The 19,988-nt window shown below is 39.5% G+C and overlaps 1 protein-coding gene across 18 annotated transcripts in view; it reads right to left on the bottom strand.

The window, feature by feature from the left end:
* CTCF (CCCTC-binding factor) overlaps positions 1-19,988 on the bottom strand; it is a 42,178-nt gene that overhangs the window by 2,284 nt on the left and 19,906 nt on the right. For 16 of the 18 annotated variants that reach the window (XM_042231800.2, XM_042231803.2, XM_027978089.3 and 13 more), the window contains 9 exons: positions 14,647-15,436; positions 14,137-14,307; positions 11,006-11,139; positions 8,753-8,873; positions 8,017-8,166; positions 4,904-5,064; positions 4,363-4,545; positions 3,690-3,825; positions 490-651 (listed from right to left, as the gene is read on the bottom strand). In XM_042231800.2, the coding sequence (XP_042087734.1) occupies positions 490-651; positions 3,690-3,825; positions 4,363-4,545; positions 4,904-5,064; positions 8,017-8,166; positions 8,753-8,873; positions 11,006-11,139; positions 14,137-14,307; positions 14,647-15,436 (2,008 nt within the window). The other 2 variants (XM_042231805.2, XM_060398391.1) reach the window with 1 other exon arrangement.

Here is a 19,988-nt window from a genome sequence, read left to right as displayed (position 1 = left end):
GCAATTACAAGGGCCATGTCCAGTACAGGACTGCTCCCCAATGTCTTCTCATAAATCAGGAAGGCAGCAACAGAATCCATGTCATGGGTCTGGGTTTCTTAGGAGGGACACTGTCATCATGGAAATCCCTTTATTCCTCCATCCTTTAAAATTTGGCTCTTATACATTACATTCATTACCATGTCAATTTTACCAGCTAACTAAGACTCTAATTGTTTTGTAAAACCCTCTGACACTGACAATACCCATCTCATAGTAAGTACCCTTTGACTCTGGACTTTATCTTGCTGAAACTTAACAATCCTCTAGAGACTTTCTCAGATGTTCCCCAATAAAAAACTAAAAAATCGCTTCCTGAGAATTTGTTCCCAGTGTGACCTTAACTTGTTCTCATGGCTCGGTTCCCATCTATCCAGAGAACAAGGACCTGTCTGGCTTCCCCACATTAGGAGAGGACGCCAGCCTACTGAGCTGAGACAAGCAACTTACGCTGGGTCTGTTTGGGCTGGTTGGTTCTGCCAGGGGGGCGTCCTCTCCGTTTCTTGGCAGGTGGTGGGGCTGGGGTCACTGGCTGGGGCTCTGGCTCGGGTTCAATCTCCACGGCAGGCTCCTCCTCATCCTCATTGTCATCCAAGTCTGGCTCAGCATTTTCTTCTCATGAAATCAGGAAGAAGAGGTGGTGGGGCAAGGAGACGAGTGGAGGAAGGAAAAGCAACACACAAATAATCACGTATTCTGTGAAGTCTGATTAAATGTTTATTTTCATTGTTAATAGCCCATTTAAAAATTACATTTCACTGGAATTTTTGTTTTCAGCACTAAAGAAAGTAAGCTGGTATTAATACTAAATTAATAAGCAAATCAACTTGATTACCATTATTCATATTTTATGTGGACTGGATATTCTTTTGGCTTTAGATATCAGAATATTGAGTTTCAAATTCTTAAAGGCAACTCCACCTTACACCAGTTATATAAACACCCCTGCCAAGTGGTGTTTTAAGCTCAAAATGAAACAAATGTTCCCTCTACCTACTATACACGGATAAAACAGGACACTAAGCCTGAGATGGACCCCTAAAGAGTAGTGGAAGCTGTGTGTGTGTGTGTGTATAAAGTTCTTGAAGCACCATGAGGTCCCATTTACTAGGAAAGTGTTGAGATCAAATTTGGGGATTTAATTCCCTGCTGTCCCAAACCCAGTGGGTCCTCCTAACTCCCTGACCTTCTCCCTAAAGCAACTACCACATAAAAAGAGAGGGACTTATTGTAGAAAAGAACACTGATGAAGAGCCTGATAATTCCGTTTTGAGTCTCAGATCTCCTAAGTGTGTGACCTGGGATGATAACCACAATGAACCTCAGTTTCCTTGTGTAATCTCTAAAGCACTCTCAAGGATCACAAAGAGCTAATGCCTGTAACTGTGCTCTGCAACTTACATTCTACCACATCATCACAGATGCTTTTTGCACTAGACATCAGAGTTTATAAAAATTCTCCATTATTCCATATAGGCTTCATTAAGTAAGAGGCATTACCCTCCTTTTATAAAAACAGAGAAACTGAAGTGATTTATAAGACACAACTAACCGCAGTTTGGGGATGTTCTGCCACCCACACCTGAGGCAACTGGAGAGCTCTTCCTACCCCTCCCCCACTGCCATGGCAGAAAGACATCCTGCCTGCCTTCCTCCAAGAAGCACAGGTTACAAGCACATTCTTTTTCACTCACACCCAATGTTTAAATTTAGAAATCTGTGGGTAAACGCCCGATCGTCGGGACAAAATGCCTTGTCAAGTGACTGAAATCCTAAGTGAAAATGTGGGGAACGTACTGGTCCGTGGCAGCGTGTCAAGAACGACATGCTTCCCTGCTGAACTTATTCAAGCCCCCTACTGCCTAGGTTGGCCCAACGCCTAGAAAGCTAAACAAATTCAGTCAGAACTGAGGGGGGGCAGGGGGAGAAGCACACAAAGTCAATAGGGTCAAAAGCTTATTGGATTGGAGAGATTTTGGTTAAAAGCCTTGAAAATAGCATTAGACTCTGGGGGTCAATTTCTGTTGATGACCAACAGACAGAACTTCTGGGAGGGAACAAATATGATTCTGGCCTTCACCAGTCCAAACATCCTGGGATGAAGAGACAACAGGCCCCAAACAAAGCTATGCAACTCCTCCTCCTGTCTTCTCCAGTGCCGAAGACAAAAGAAGGAATCATAGAAACCTATTAGGAACTGTCACTAAACTGTGCAGCTGATTCTGGTAAAAGTGCAATCAGGAGAGTGGAGCTGGTCTTGCTGGGAGATGAGCCACGGAAGTGACCACAGCAGTACCATGAGAAAAAAGGAATGTCTGTGGCTGGAGAAGGCTCGGCAGCCAAGAGCTGATACAGGTGTCCTGAAGCTCAAGTTTATATGAGCAGCTCTGCTGGTTCGTGAAGCCCACTGACATTCCTTGGCACCTCCCAATAGTCTACTCAATTTCTTTACCAAACAAAGGGATTCCATAATGATTCTCAGTAGAGTGTGATGTGCTTTTATAAAAATTAAACAAAGTGAAAAAAGAAAATTAAGCAAAGTGACATTTTAAAGGAGGCATTCACTTAAAACCCAAGATTTTCCACTAAAGAAGGCAGCAAAAATTAAATTACTCTATGCTTAGATGAATATTCTCCCATAAAAAGTTCTGAATAGAAAAGTGAAGGCTTTATTAAGATAAAAAACCAAAAAGGACTTTCTTATATATTTAAATATAAAAGACCTAGTATTTTTATGAACTTTTATAATAAAACCAACAAAGTGATAGATATATTCAGTTTTCAAAAATTTCATTTCCTTTCCCACTATTTCTGACAAGCAACATAGAAGACAAACTTAGAGATCCTCAGAAATCCATCAGGCGTTATCTGTAAGCAGCTTCACCAAAACAGAACTCCTCTGCACCCTTTTCCACAAGTCTCAAACACTGAAGCCACGGATGTGCCTTCTCAACTAGGTGCCAGTAGCCCAAGCATCCACATTATAAAACCTCACACTTTGGAATGAGTTTGTATCATCAAATGTGACTCCTACATTACCAACACTCTTGTTCTCCACCCCACTTCATGAGTCTAGCACCTCAACACATATACCTTCTGCCTGGATTTCATGACTAACACCCCAAAGAACATCAGTGGTAGGAAAATAGGCAAAGTTTTAAATTATAAATGGGGAGATTAAGGTAGGAAGAGAAAGGCTGACCTTCATGGATTTGATCAACACATCTCAAGGCTAGGCTGACACAGGCAGTCAAACCAGAAGTTGGTCAGGATGCTTAAGCAACCTTCTTCATGTCCATTAGATTCACTGCTCAAATCTAGACCAGCTTCCTAAATGTAAAAGCTATGAACATAGAAAAGAAACTCTGCTGGCCTTAGAATATCACTAATCTGAGTAAACTGAGTATAAAGATATTAATTTTGCTTCAGCTTTAACTGAACATAACATTTCTTATCAAGCAATGGAACACTGTAAGAAAAAAAAATTGCTCTGGGAATAAGCTAACTGCTGTTGTAAATATATTAGAGGTTTAAAGGAAGCATGAGAGAATGGCCTATCTGTATTCCAGCACGTCCTTACGTAAATACACTGTAAACTCTGCACCAAAACCTGCCACTTTCAACTAACTCAAGAAACAAAAGTCACTTACCACTGTCAGAGGAGTCCTCCTTTTTAGAACGCATCTTTCTCTTTCTTCCACGTTTACTCTTCTTCGTTTCTCCTCCATTTTCCCCTTCTACACCATCTGGACCAGCACAATTATCCGCATGTCTTGCCATAGTATTCTAACAAAAGGAACAAAATCCTTGTTCACATTACTAAAAAAGGTAAGATTAAAATTGGAAGTTCTCTTTCAGCTTAATAAAAAAAAACAACTGGGCGGTGGTTATCCATATTAAGTCTCAATGTTCTTGTGCCTGCTAAATGTGTCCTGAACATACTCTTCCCATTCAGGGAAAATGGTCTCCATCTGGAGTGGGTGGAGAGAGAGAAAAGGGTGGGTGGGAGAGGAGAGCTGCTCAGAAGATGGGGATAGGTCCTCTGAGCAGGGGAGAATCAGACCAGGCTCCCTGTCCTGTGCAGACCTGACTAACATGACCCTAAGTGAAGACAGACCTGTTAAAAATACTGAGTTCCCCATCAGTGGAAAGGTTCACACATGGACAGGGGTGATGTGGTGGGGTGGAAATGACTGACCCTTTCCAAATGATAGTTCATTTCTATAATCTCAGTGGAGAAAACTGCCCTGCTTTGCAATAGAAGATCAAGAACATGGATGGTATCCAGAACTGTAAGGGAGGAAGTCAAGTTCTGACTCTTACCCGGCGTGTAAATGTTTTCCCACACTTAGAACAGACAAAGGCCGCAGGGACAAAGTTGGGGTCATGATAGCGTTTGAAGTGCATGTCGAGGAGCTGTTTCTGGCGGAAGGTCTTGTCGCAGTGGCTGCAGGCGTAAGGCTTCTCCCCAGTGTGGGTGCGCTTGTGCATGATCATGTGCCGCTCCTGAAAGAGAACGCGGTGAAGGAAGGTCTCAGACCCTGTCGTCGGGCTGCTATCCCCTACCACCTGCATGCGTAACTCTAAAGACCTTTCTCTTCCAAGGGTCCAGGCCCAGAACTGGTTATTGAGAGGATAATGTAAACCTTATTGGGTACAAAGCTGCTTCCCCAAATCCTAGCAGATACACTCGCTTCTGCTGGGCTGCTTCTGTAGATCACTCCCAAGCATCAGGCCCCAGTACCAAATTCTTCCCTTCTCTCAAGTCCCGGACTTAATTTCATATAAGGTATATATAAAAACCCTTTGATAAAACCCAACACTGATGAGACATTAATCGTTTTCTAACTATGAAGGTTCCCACCTGTCTACAAGCGTAATCACACTGATCACACTTAAAGCGCTTCTCGTTCTTGTGTGACTTCTGGTGCTGGATGAGGGCATAGCGCTCATGAAACACAGCATCGCAGTATCGGCATTTCTTGCCCTGCTCAATGTAGGAATGCTGCTTTCGCAAGTGGACACCTGAAAGCGAAACACAAAGCCCAGTCCAACTTGCGAAAACACAAACATCTCGAACAGTTAAGAACACATTTCTTTCTGCTTCTGAATATAGTTACTCTGGCTGCTATACAGAAAATGGAAAGAAAGGAGGAAAAACAGACATGGAGAGACGAGCTGAGATGTTAAAACTGGACAGGTGACAGGAGGTGGCAGTCTGGAGATGGCAGTGGGTATGGAGGGAAAGGGGACCTGACGAGAGACCTAAGAAGCTGAATTAACAGGACTTAGTCGTGACTGACCAGAGTGAGGAAGAGAAAGGTGGGTATCAGGAATGACCTCCAGGTTTCTGGCTTGGAAAACTGAGCAGACGATGGAGCCACTTACTGAGACAAGGAGTAAGTGGAACAGGGCTGAAGCCTGAGCTGTGTGTCTGTCTTTGGGGCAAGGACATTTAGAGTTGAGGGGAAAGATTAAGGAGAACATGAAAATGAAGGTAAAGAAGCAATACTTGATCATGTAAAGGTTTCCAGGAACACACAAGAATGGAATCAAGGCAAAGGGACAGGCCACAGACACGAAGAGTGACACAAGGTCTCTAGAAGCCGATAGGGAAAGAGGATGAATGCAGGTAAGTTACACATCTGGAAAGAGGAAATTTGAAGTTTCAACCTGCTGCATTTTCTGTGTGTCTAAAGTAAGGAAAGACGTTACATACTGAGACAAGGAGAAAAGGGAAAGAAGGTTAGAGGTTTAAACAAAGTTAATGATTTACCCTACTGTCTTAGTACTTCCTACATAGCAGGTGCTCAAACATCTGTGGAATGAATTAATGGGACACACTCACTGAGGAGAATGGGAACACAACTGATGAGGACAAACAGCTGGAAAACTGAGGAGCCCAGCTGCGTTTAGGATCAAGAATTTATGGTGCTAACCATCTGCTCAATCAAGGTGCTATCACTTCCAACTTTTGTTGTTGTTTAGTTGCTAAACAGTGACTTTTTTCGACCCCATGGACTATAGCCACCAGGCACTTCTGTCCATGGTATTTCCCAGGCAAGAATACTGGAGTGGGTTGCCATTTCCTCCTCCAGGCATTGGCAGGTGGATTCTTTACCACTGAGCCACAAGGAAAGCCTCGTATCAAACTTAAAGAGGGCCAATTCTGGGTAATGGAAATAAGGTAAGAGAAAGGGATGGCTCACTTTTTTACTCCCTACACATGTTCACTATATGAAGACTTTTTATACATAAATATATCATTTCAAGTAATTCTTAGACTCAACTTCTGCTCCTCAGACAGAGAGACCTAACAGTTAATGTCAAAGACTTTCTTATGTTTTTATTAAATATTTACAATAATAATTCTGTAAGGTTGGAATTATCCCTATATTATCAGTTTAAAAAAAAAAAAAACACCTTATTAGAACAGTAAGTATTTGGAGGTGAATCTTGACTCTGGTAGGTCTGCCTCCAAAGCCCATGCCTTCCTGTATCCCAAGGTGATGAATCTTAATTATTGCATATTAATGTGAAATCAGACCTGCTTTAAAAGAGGGAACACAAACTTGGTTTGGGAATGGTTTGGGGAGATAACTATTATTTGACAGCTCCTTAACTACCTCATAAAGAGTTCATTATGTAAGGTCTAAGAGGTTATCATGCAAGTACAAAACACTCAAGGTTTTCATTTGCATCAGGATAGTGAATAACTTAAAAAAATCAAATAATCCAAACAGTGGCCTAACAGTTCACACGGTACCATGAGATATTACTGGTTTAGGTTTTAGTTTCTATATGGTAAGAACAGTAAAACTCTTTCATTTATCTGAGAACAGTACTTCTTAAATTTTTCTGAAATCCTTTCCACACCAGAGTAGGATGAACACATGACCTGCTGGATCTTACGTGGAATCCAATGTCCTCTACTTCAAGCTCACAGTTTCATCTTAAAAATGTTTTATGTCAGTCTGCAGTTTGTTCAATATAGTCATATTAATGTAAAAATGTTTTAAGATACTAGTTCAATTGTATAACTTTACTCAAAACCTTTTGAGTAAAACCAATGGTGCAGAAAGACAGGCCAGGTTTATGATATGGTTTGGTATGCTCCTGATATGACCTGGGTACTTATACACGCCCCAGTGTGAGAAACAGCTCTAGAGGGTTCCAGGAGACTGAAGTCCAGCTTTGCCACTCATAAGCTGTGTTGTATCACTTTGGTCAAGACACCTGTTATCACCAACAAAGCTCAAATAAATACGCCTTGATGACTTCATATGGTTGCTGTGAAGATCAAATAAGTAAAAAAGTAAAATAAAAGTATAAAGACAACCTGCAAGATACAATTTATCTAAATGCATTATTATTATTATTTTGTAGGGAGCAATGTATTTTGGACAGAGAACAGACTGGGGCAGTATTTTTAACTATTTTAAGTAAGAAACACAAAGGGATAAATTCAGGTGACCTTATCTTTAAGCATATGAGTTATCCTAAAATTTCTACCACCAAACTCTGCCTTTATATTAACTGTAGCTTAATTATGTACAGAATTATAGCTATCACCAAATCAACACAACAGTCTAATTACCTAAAGTACAAATATTCTGGGGGAAAAAAAAAAAACCAAAACTGAAGTGGACTGACCTTAGTTTGAACCATACTATGTTACTTTCCTATTGGGGGACTTTTAACATTACCAGTGAAGGCTACTAATTAAAAATACACTTTCCTCTCATTATAGCTGCCATTTATTTACAGATGAGGTATAGTCAAGAAAAAATTTTGTAGTGTAGCTTCAGTAAGAGAAAGAAGAGACAGAAGAAAATAGCATAAGCAATGACGTTTATTAAACAGCAGGCCATTCACAACACACAAAACTCATGAAGTCAGAAAAGGAAGTAACCTGTGATCATTATCTTCATAGACTTGTCAAAATTTATTGAATTTGCCACTAGTTAACTGACTTACCCAGATCACTTTTCCGGGCTATGACAGTGTCACAGTGGGGACAGTGAAATTTGGCCACATTTTCTGTGTGCTTCTGTAGAATGTGCATCTTCATGGTACCACTTTGGGTAAACCGTGCATGACAAATATAACATTCATAAGGTTTTTCCCCTTCAAAGAAAAAAATACAGAATGAACAAATTAGATGAAATGACTAAGTAACTGCTATTTAACTGGAAGGATACCAGGTGGCAGATATGCCAAGCCACAGAGGACCTACAGTTCTTAACTCAGGAAGGATGAGGCTCAGGCCCACTGCCTGGCTCAGGCCTATCTTGAGAGATGAATAAGAAGTCCCAAACTGTGGCTACCACCTCTGCTCTGCCCAGCTCTGCCACAGAGTCCTTCATGTTAATAAGAGTAGTTTCTACAGCAGTACTTACTTTTGGAGGAGAGCAGATGGGATGATGGCAGGAGGACCTGAAAGTTTTCCTTTTTAGAAAAAGACTGTACTTTGAAAAACTGACAGGCTGGGTTAGGTAATCTACCCAGACTTCTAACAGTAAAAAATTTCCATTCTCCAGTGTATACTCAGAGCAATGAATTCTGAAGGTATGCCAGAGAACATCTGTCAATTATATACTATTTTCATGCCTGTTTCCATTTGGGTAACTAATAAGAGTATGTGGTGGTTCACAGGGTGCCATGGGATCCACTAAAAAGTGGTTCATTAATGCAAGCAAGGGAGAAGCCCTACCTGAATGGGTTCGCATGTGCCTTTTCAGCTTGTATGTGTCCCTGCTGGCATAACTGCACAAGCTGCACTGGAAAGGACGCTCCCCAGTGTGAGAGCGAATGTGACGTTTTAATTTGCTGACCTGAAATACAAAAGCAACAAAACCTCTTAAACCTGCATTAACATAGGTTGTGACATGAACACCTTGGGTCAAGCCCCAAAGCTTTGGTTTTGGAAACTGAAGTTCGTAACAGAAAAAGTCTAAACGACAGTATTTCTTCCTCTGTAACTATTGCCTCTAATATCCCTGTCCTTTGTATGTCTGAAATTCTCCAGAATAGTTTTAAAATAATTCAAGCTTATTTATGGATCAAGTTGCTAACAAACTTGAATCCAAGTTTATAAGTGCATTTTAATTCCCTTCAGTCTCTCTTTCTTTCAACAGCACTTCCCAGACAGGCCAGGCACCAGCGGCCTCTCACCTTCCTCCCTATGGACTTATGCTTTTCATCTTCAATTGGGTATCTTTCCAACAAGAGTGACTCTAAGGAGGGTTTCAAATACTAACATTTGACCTGAAAATTTTCAAAAGTGTTCCAATTTTTACACTAAAATCCCCCAGTACTTCTTAATAAATAGTAAAAATTTCATACACTGTCTAAGGCTAAAGAATGGTTCCAACAATATTACTGAATAATTCTCTTTCTAGGACTATAGTTCAGTTCAGTTCTAGGACTTCTCACATATTAAATTCCTGTACACTACAGATCTATTCTTTTTCAGCCAACTCTTTTTTCTTGCTCCAACATCACACTGCCTTCATTTATCATATAGTTTTATGATAGCCAATAGCAAAAGCCCTTCTTTCCTTTTTCAAAAATTTTTCATATATACACTTCCAGTTGAAATTCAGAATCAACTTGAAATGTGTATTTATTAGTCTCCTTTGGAAAATTCTGAGACATTTTCTTCTTATAAGTTTTAGGTGTTTTTGCTGTTCAGTTTACCCCCAGGTCATTTTTACTGCTGTCAAATTTGAACCTGTTTTCTAGTATTGGTATTACATCAGTCACTGACTCCTGGGCATTCACCTTGGATCTGACCACTCGGCTGAACTCAGATGCTCTAGGTTTGTCAGTCAATACTCTTGGATTTTCTATGTAAGAAAATATGTCTGTAAGAAATGACAGTTTTGTCTTTCCATTTATAATTCATTACTTATTTTATGCTATTATCTAGGATTTCAAATACAATGTTGAAATTCTAACTGTGAGAATGGTCTCTTGTTCCAAAGCTACTTAGGCTGGGTTTACTATAGGCTGCCAGTAGATACTTCTCATAATAAAGACATTTTCTTCTACACTTGACTTTGCTAGAACTTTAAATAGTATCAAGTATCACATACTGTAGTTTTTCAATTACAGAAATGATCATGTGGTTTTTCTTTAATCTCTCAATGTAGTACACACCAATAATTTCTTAATGTTCAATTACTCTTACATTTTAGATACATTCTATTTAATAATCACATTTTAGTAATACTCTATTACTAAATCTGGTCTGTTAATTTATTTAAAATTTTGGCTTTTCTGTGAGAAAAAGACATAGTTTTCTTTTTAGAAGTATCCTAATCCAACCAGTCCATTTTAAAGGAGATCAGTCCTGGGTGTTCTTTGGAGGGAATGATGCTAAAGCTGTAACTCCAATACTTTGGCCACCTTATGCAAAATGTTGACTCATTGGAAAAGACTCTGATGCTGGGAGGGATTGGGGGCAGGAGGAGAAGGGGACGACAGAGGATGAGATGGCTGGATGGCATCACCAACTCGGACGTGAGTTTGAGTGAACTCCGGCAGTTGGTGATGGACAGGCAGGCCTGGCGTGCTGCAATTCATGGGGTCGCAAAGAGTCAAGACACGACTGAGCGACTGAACTGAACTGAATCCAGTTTTGGTAACAAGGTAACCTCAAATAATTATGGTGATAAAATCTTCCATTTTTAAAGTACTCTTGGTATAGTGACTTGTTTCTTTGAAGTTTGGTAGAATTTGCCTGTAACATTAATAACATGTGGATTAGTACTCTCTTTTTAATGGGTAAACCTTTCACACTCATTAGGGAATTTTTTTTTCTAGTGGTGGGGAGGAGGAGTGGTAGTAATCTAGTAAGGTATTCTCTCTTGTATTATGAGGATATAAACTATCCTCACACAGGAATCAGGATCTTCTTAAGACAAGGAACCAACAAGGAGCTGAGCTTCTACACTGAACTTACTTCTACACTGGCATAATCGCACATGGAACACTTAAATGGCTTCTCATGGGTGTGTTTGTAACGACGATGCCGCACCAATTCTCCACTAGTCACAAAGGCCATATCACAGTCTGGGCACTTGTGAGGACGAGTACCTAGACAAAGGAGGACATAACAGAAAGACAGGACATGGTTAATTACAGAGTTCAATGTGTGGCACAACTGCAGCATGAGGCTGGACCCTGGTTATCTTACCGACCATGCCTGAGAGTAGCTCCAAAAGCTATGGGTAAGCCCAGCTGACTTTATAACACCAATCTCAAAATATTAAAAACACATGCCAAACGTTCAGTTTCTCTTAATTACCATTTTGAATCTGCTGTCTTTGAATACAAAATCTTTTTTATCCCTATTTTGTGAATATTCTGATCACTACGGATTAAAGGTTAATAGAAATACCTGTTTCAACCCATCTAAAAAAACACAGAACACATCTTTTAAACCTCAATGTCTATCAAGTAGAGATCACAGAATTAATAGTTATTTGACTCAAGATCCTTCTACATATCAAAACTTACTGTATTGAAATTATACATGCAGAACCAGTGGGCTGTCCATATTGACCAACTTTTTCTTAAAAAAAAAAAAAAAAGGAAAAGAAAAGAAATACAATAACATATTTTCTAAAAAAAAAAAAAAGTTTTCTATTTTAATTTGGTTTCATAAGGTATTCTAGAGATTTACCAAAGGCTTTAAAAGTAGTATTGCCTTTTATGTTATGTGATTTAAACAGACTGTTTTCAAATATCCGTATCTAATATTCTGTGATCTGAATGTTAAATCATGGAATATTTAAATATTTTTTGAACTAATACTGTATCTTCTATGGACTTCCCTGGTGGCTCAGACGGTAAAGCATCTGCCTACAATGCGGGAGACCCGGGTTTAATCCCTGGGTTGGGAAGATCTCCTGGAGAAGGAAATGGCAACCCACTCCAGTATTCTTGCCTGGAAAATCCCACAGACGGAAAAGCCTGGTAGGCTACAGTCCATGGGGTCGCAAAGAGTCAGACACGACTGAGCAAGACTTCACTTTCACTTATATCTTCTATATTTCTTGTTTTTTTTTTTCTTGTTTTATTTTTCCTTTCACTGAGATAATCTTATTGTTTTTAGTATGTCTTCCCATAGTAGCCTCATAATGTAACATGACTTTAGTAGATCTTCTCTATAGCCACTTTATATTCTGAACACTGCACTGGAAATATTCTGACCAAGTAATATTCACAATAAGGAGATAAAGCTGACAGCAGAACACAGCACTGTTTTCACAGGTTATTATTATGGCCATCTGTAATCGTGGGAAGAAGTGAACAGCAAGGTCATCTCAAACACCAAAGTCAAAGGCAGGCTACCTTTGAGAATGGAATCAGGAAGACTCACAATGTTATGAATAGGACCAGCCTTCTACAGAAATGATTTTCCCAGAGATTGAGAATACTGGAGAGGGCAATGTGTTTGGATATGACAGCAATTATTAGAAAATTCCAAAGAATGTTCATTTATTCAGTTTGCTTCTTTAGTTCCACTGAGGATTAAGAGTGAAGGATAGAGTTCTTATGTATGAAAAATGTACAGTCTGGAGGTACAGATAGGTAAGTAAAACAACAATTAACAAGAGAAGGAAAGCAACATCAATTTCTATTAGGACACGGTAAGCTGAAAACAAAGAATTTCCAATGTTTACCTAGCATTACTGAAGGGGGAGAAAGAGGCCTGCCTCCGATAGACCTAAGCATGGCAATTAGGAAACAAGCGGACACCGCTGTGGGACGTGAATTTTCATCAGGTTGTACCACATGACCGACTATGTCCCTCTGCTCAAGGTCCACGCTCACCAGGACACTTCAATTGCTACAGCATCTGGACATAGGCAAGGGTGCCCCCTAGGATGCAATACTATTGCATGTATAAAATAAAGGTGCATTCTTCTCCATAAACTGATGTTCTGTTATGCTCCTGACTCTTGAGGGTTTGGTTAGTATTAGTCCTGCCAAATCATTCCTAAATAGCCAAATTTCTTATTTTCAAAGCTGAGGACTTGACCATGACACAGTGCCCACGTCAAGGCACTTCCATTCTGGCAGTCCTATAATTTGTTCAGCTGCTTTTATCCAGTCTTTTCCCTAGCCTTTTCCCTAGGATTTTCAAACTACCAATTAGTTTTACCAAATAAAACATATTATCATCATCACGAGTCTGGGTAGAAACTACGGAGTTGGTGAAAAGTGACTAAGTCACATTAACATATACACTACTGCACAGCATACTGCTTATAGGCCAATCCCTACTTGATCATGTTCATCAGACAACCAACACATCAGAGAAAACAAGAGTCGTCATATAAAATGAGGTGGAGAATCTGGATAGAAGAAAGCTATTCTGCATGAAGAATCAGGTGAGAGAAGTTTCTATTTGCCCTTGGAGCCAATTGTCAACACCATAAGTGTGTAAGAGCCCAGAAGAGACTCTCAGAAGAGCTTCAGCCCACAGTTCTCCACTTTAGTGACCCCAGAACCTGACCACGGTCTACATGAAGCTTAATATTGGAATATTAAGTATGTGTGGACCATGAATGAACAAATGTTTGAAATGCTGGAACAGTGTCTTAAATTTTTCATTCTGGGTTTATGAACTGTAGCTTATTCTTTGAGGTAAAACAACCAGAAGCCACGGATTTTACAGAGGAGGACCACATTTCTAATGTTCTTCCTCATAGTGCCTGGCAACTGCTGCCTGGGATTTTGTAAGGTTAGTTTTTGTCATTGTTGTTAAAACTTCAGCAACACAATGGTGATGTCCTCAAGAAATATTATAGATTAGAAATATTATAGGTTGGTTAACTACCACAGAAAATCTTTATCTGAATCACCATCCTTATATAATTTGGATTATTTCCCATAAATTTTCTATATATTTGCCCATAAGTCCACTTGCTTACAATAAATCAAGATCACAAAAAGGGTATCATAAGAAAGAACAAAGAAGTCTTACCACTTTTGCTCCCACTGGAATCAGCTTAGAAGATATTTAAAACTCAAGTTTAAGCCTTTGCTAAGCTGTAGTCCCCAACATGTTTATCCAGCACCTACCTGTGTGTGTATTAAGGTGATTCCTCAGAAGGGTGACTGTTCTGAATGCCCTGCCACAGAGATGGCACTTATGTGGTCTCTCATCAGTGTGACTTTTCATATGCCGATCCAAATTTGAACGCCGTGGACATGTATAACTGCAAAGCTCACACTGGAATGTCTTCTTTACACCTATATGCAAAATAAAACTTACTTGTTGCAGGGTTTCAAAATTTTTAAGATTAATCCTAAGCTTAAACTTCGACAGATGTATTCTGTTAGCTTTTTATAACTAAACCCCGTTAAGTCATATTTAGTCATAATTATCTCATGCTACCAATAGATTTCTTTCTTTTCAGGACTTAAAGTACTCAATCTGAAAACACTTCTTTTAGACTGGCTAAAAAAATTAATACCCACATCACAGTCTTTAAAAAATAAATCCATTTAATATAAAATAATCTGCATATGTACTGTTACGTGCTTTATCCCAAAATGGTTTTGAGAATATAATGGATAAACTTATTTTACCTTTCTTTTTAATTTTTGTTGGCTTTGGAGGCTTCATGTTACCAACCACTTTCTCTGCATTAACCTCTGACAGCAGACCCTCCTGCTGCTCTTCCTCAAAATCATACACAGACACATCCACATCTTTGCCCTCCTCTGTGTAACGCAGTTTGCTCTTTTTGGTTTTCTTTGTTTTTTTGGCTGGTGGCTGATAGTCTGGGTCTTTTTGCCAACTAGGATCTTCCTGAGGCGGAAGTTCCCCTTGCTCTAGGGTCTCCACCTCTCCATTGGCCCCCACTTTTACCACTTGAAACCCTTCAGGCAAAGGTAAGGTGTGACATATCACAGGTTCACTTTCTGCAAGGCCCTCTTTAGACACTTCATTCTCATAAGCCCCCTGAAGTTCTTCTACTGAAGTGGTAGCAACAGGTACAGTCACAGGAACAGGTACTTGTACAAGCTGAAGCTCTCCTATGTTGATAGGCTGTTCCTCCATATTTACAACCTGCAAGGTTATAATCTGGGTATCGTCCACGGCAGCCTCCGCTTCTGGAGCAACTGCACCCTCCATGACTTCAGTCTTCATCTGAAGAAGGGTAGGATCCAGCTGTTCCATCATCACCATCTGTACACTGCTATTGACATCCTGGACCACCTCACCACCATCAGTCTGGTTCTGGGGAAGGTGGCAAGCGTCCTCTTCCTGGCCCCCTTCCCGGCGTCTCTGGTAAGTCTTTCTCTCCTTTCCTTTAATGAAAGTTTCAGACTCTTCCACAATGGCTTCAACCGCCTCACCTTCCATTTCCCCTTCCTTTATTAAGGGAGAACACAGATTGTTATTTAAAATAAAATTTATCTAAACGAAAACATATACATTTTAAAACAAAAAAGGACCACCAATGTTTGTTAATATTACAAATAGACACAACAGATATTATGCACCTCCTGGTGGAAGAAGGGAATACTATCTATGAAGTAGTCTTTTAAGACAAAACAAAAAAATCTTAAACCAAGCCTCTAGATCCAACTACCAATTAATAGGAAATTGGTGACAGAAGATATTAATTTAAACTCCAGGAGTGAAATTCATGAAACCCAGACTAAAGGAAACTGCAGGAATAACTACTCATTGTCTTCTGTAAAGAAATCACCAGGAAGAAAAAAAAAAATGTGAAGGGTACAGGGACAAACTACAGATCAGTGATTCTTATGCCAGGAGACATTTGGCAAGGCCTGGACATGTTTCTGACTATGTGGATCACAACAAACTGTGGAAAATTCTTAAAGAGATGGGAGACCAGACCACCTGACCTGCCTCCTGAAAAATCTGTATGCAGGTCGAGAAGCAGTTATAACTAGACATGGAACAACGGACTGATTCCAAATTGTGAAAGAAGTACGTCAAGGCTGCATACTGTCACCCTGCTTATTTAACTTATATGCAGAGTACATCATGTGAAATGCCAGGCTGAATGAAGCACAAGCTGGAATCAAGACTGCCGGGAGAAATATCAAATAACCTCAGATATGCAAACAACACCACCTTTACGGCAGAAAGTGAAGAGCAACTGAAGAGCCTCTTGATGAAAGTTAGAGAGGAGAGTGAAAAAGCTGGCTTAAAACTCAACATTCAAAAAATGAAGATCATGGCATCCAGTCCCATCACTTCATGGCAAATAGAAGGGAAAACTGGAAACAGTAACAGATTTTCTTATCTTGGGCTCCAAAATTACTGCAGATGGTGACTGCAGTCATGAAATTAAAAAGACACTTGTTCCTTGGAAGAAAAGTTTGGCCAACCTAGACAGCATATTAAAAAGCAAAGACATTACTTTGCCAACAAAGGTCCGTCTAGTCAAGGCTATGGTTTTTCCAGTGGTCATGTATGGATGTGAGAGTTGGACTATAAAGAAACCTGAGTGCTGAAGAATTGATGCTTTTGAACTGTGGTGTTGGAAGACTCGAGAGTCCCCTGGACTGCAAGGAGATCCAACCAGTCCATCCTAAAGGAAATCAGTACTGAATATTCATTGGAAGGACTGATGCTGAAGCTCCAATACTTTGGCCATCTGATGTGAAAAACTGACTCACTGGAAAAGACCCTGATGCTGGGCAAGATTAAAGGCAGGAGAAGGGGACAAGAGAGGATGAGATGGTTGGATGGCATCACCGACTCGATGGAAATGAGTTTGAGCAAGCTCTGGGAGTTGGTGATGGACAGGGAAGCCTGGCATCCTGCAGTCCATGGGTTCGCAAAGAGTTGGACATGACTGAGCGACGCAACTTGACTTGGACATGTTTCCGGTTGTCACTACTTGTGCAGGTAAGCTACCAGTATCTAGTGCTATCTAGTGAATAGAGGCCAGAGACGTTACTAAGCATCCTGCTCTGCACAGGTGAGTCTTTCACAACAAATAATTATTGGTCCCCAAATGTCAGTAAGGGCAGAGGTTGAGAAACCCTGATACAGACAAAGGAAGCTTTTAAGAGATACAGCAACCACAATCTATGGATCTTGTTTGTGTTGATTCAAACCGACAAATGTTATTTTAAAATGCCATGAGACAATGGGATTCAACTCTGTCTGGATATTTGATATTAAAGTTATTAACAAAACTAGTTTAAATCTTACACATTTCTTACATCTGGCAGATGACTTGTTTTTAGCTAAATTCTCCCTTAGAAAACAAGTCATTGGAATGCCTTTTCACCATGCTTTTCTTTTTCTTTGAGCCAGAATCAGAACTTGAATCCAGAGTCCAATGGCCGCTACCACACACCTCCACCTCCTGACTCATACCATCATCTCATACCTGAAATACATTCATGTATTTCTTTTCTCTATAAGGCCATAAGTTTATTGAGGACAGAGACCATGTATATAACAAGTAGTTTTTACCCTTTAGCACTGTGCCTAGGTTAGTAAGAACACAATAAATGCTAACTGAATACATAATAGAAAATAGAAAAATCAGTTTCTCTCTGATTCATAGTTTCTGGCTCTTACATCTTGTGAGTGCTGAGAATACCTAGGGATCTAAGAGTAAAATGAGTCTGCGCAATGTCCAATTCCTATCAATAAACTGACTTAACAAAACTAATAAGTATATAAAAGGTTAATTTAAAATTAAAATTTAAAGTGTTTCGTATTCTTGCTCTCATCTCAAACAACGCTTCTGCCACGTCTATCAGAGACCCATCTCTTCAATTCAGGTACCTTAACACTATCCCAATAGCAGTCAGAGAAGGCTCCTTAAGTCAGGACCACCTGCAAGGTAGTACAAAGACCAAGATTATGCAGGCCTGATCCTGCGTTTTAGGAGTTACTGTCTAACAAAACAGAGAATAGGTACAATGGCTCAAGGTAAAAGAAGGGAGGTTTGGTCAGGTGTGAGATCAAGATGGGCAGGACTTTTAAAGGCAACATGGTGCATGCATGCATACACATGCTTAAAAAGCATACAATAGAGGAAAGAATAGAAAGAGATAGGAGAAAGATGTGTTGGTTCTGGCCATAGACTGGATGGTCTTGAATGACAAAATATTAAGACTATACTCATTTGGTTGTCAATCACATATGCTTTCTAAGCACTGAAAATTGAGACTTACTTGATTCATAAAGAACAGTGCTTGATTTCTTCAACAAAGTGTATCTGTATATTTGCAAAGAGGAGAGATGTACTGACCCCAGATAATCTATTCAGAGTCATGACTGGTTGGTCTTTAAGCCATTATTTTTCTTTGAATGTATCTGCTGATAAAACCACCACACTATTATGCACTTAAACTTTTCTCAAAATAATGTTTCCTCAATGGGCTTGTTAAAACTCAGGGAAAAAGCCAGGGTTGAAGCAATCCTACGTATTTGGACCGATTCAGCAAACCTCACTATCTGCATACAACAAAACCAAGCCTAATGCAAAACCTTGTGGGTTGCTGGGTTTTCCTGATTTGTTCTGCCATTACCAACTTTCCTTAGCCCATTGTATTCAACAACCAAGAGTATACTACAATGCTCAATGCAAAGACCTCTTAGTATCTGTTCCGTTAACAGGACGATATAACAAAATGCTATCACAGAACGTGAGGGTCAAGGGCCATTTGTGAATCGCTTTATAATTTGCCTATAAATGAAAAATGTCTTAGCATCAATGTGCTAGCATTTTTATATGATTTTATTTATATTTCTGATAGTGAAAAACTCCTTTAGGCATGATCCTAGCTATATAACTACTTCTTTTATATAACCACTACTGCAGACACATCATTCTTGGGATAAGAATATTCTATACTAGAACCATCCAACAGAAACGTGAGCTACATACATATAATTCAAATTTTTCCAGTAGCCATATTTAAAAGTAAAAAAAAAAAAAGTCAATTTTAGTAATCTAACCCAAATATATCCAAAACAGTATCATTTCAAGATGAAATCAATTTAAAAAAGTTGAGATACTGTACCTTTTTTTTTTATAATAAACCTTTGAAATCTGGTATAAATTTATAGTAAATCTCAATTTGAACCAGTCACATGGTAAATTCTCAACAGCCACAAGTGGGTAGGTGCTATTGAGGACCAGGAACACTGGCTTAACCTTGGAACTTCTAAAAACGGAATTTCAGGCTCTATCCTTGATTCACAGAATTACAACTTGCAATTTAACAGATCCCCGAATGGTGTCATATATTAAAGTCTGAGATGCACTACTTTATACTATTACTTTCCTTATTTTTTCCAAAAAACAAAAAACAAAAAACAAAACCTTCCCAGGCCATGATGGTCTGAAATCAATACCCCAACAGATGTTGATAACTTCAATGCTGGAGTTAGGAACAGAGAAAAGAATGCCCCCCACACCGATGATGGAAACATTCTTGGAAAAGTATCAAAAAACAAAAAATTTCACACGCTGTAAATGCTAATATCAGCCCAGCCACAGAATCACTACATAACCCAGGCTATTCAGATACCCTCAATAATAAAACTGGTGGAGGAAAAGCATTTAATCTCTGAGCTCGGTGAAATTTTGTGGCACACAACAATTTGAAGCACACTGAAAAATCCATCTTGTCTCTGCCATGAATTTGAGAACTTAAAATACTAGAAATAGCATGTAAATAAGCAAGTCCAACCCAAAAGAGATTGTGGAATGGTAAACCAGGCAGAAAAAGAGTTAGTGCAAAGCAATCAAACTGAAACCAATTATGCTGCCTGGGAGTTGAGCTGACAAGAGTACCCTCTCATCATGAAAAAACACATGGCATAAGGTCCATGAACATTACCATCTATTCAGGGTCTTATAGCAGTAGGTTCTATTTTTACAGAGAAAAAGCAGACACGAAGTAGCAAGCCACCAACTTCT

Source organism: Ovis aries, chromosome 14 (genome assembly GCF_016772045.2).
Source record: "Ovis aries strain OAR_USU_Benz2616 breed Rambouillet chromosome 14, ARS-UI_Ramb_v3.0, whole genome shotgun sequence".
NCBI classification, from domain to species: domain Eukaryota; kingdom Metazoa; phylum Chordata; class Mammalia; order Artiodactyla; family Bovidae; genus Ovis; species Ovis aries.
Note: the sequence above shows the minus strand (reverse complement) of the source record. Positions and strands in the feature narration are given on the sequence as shown.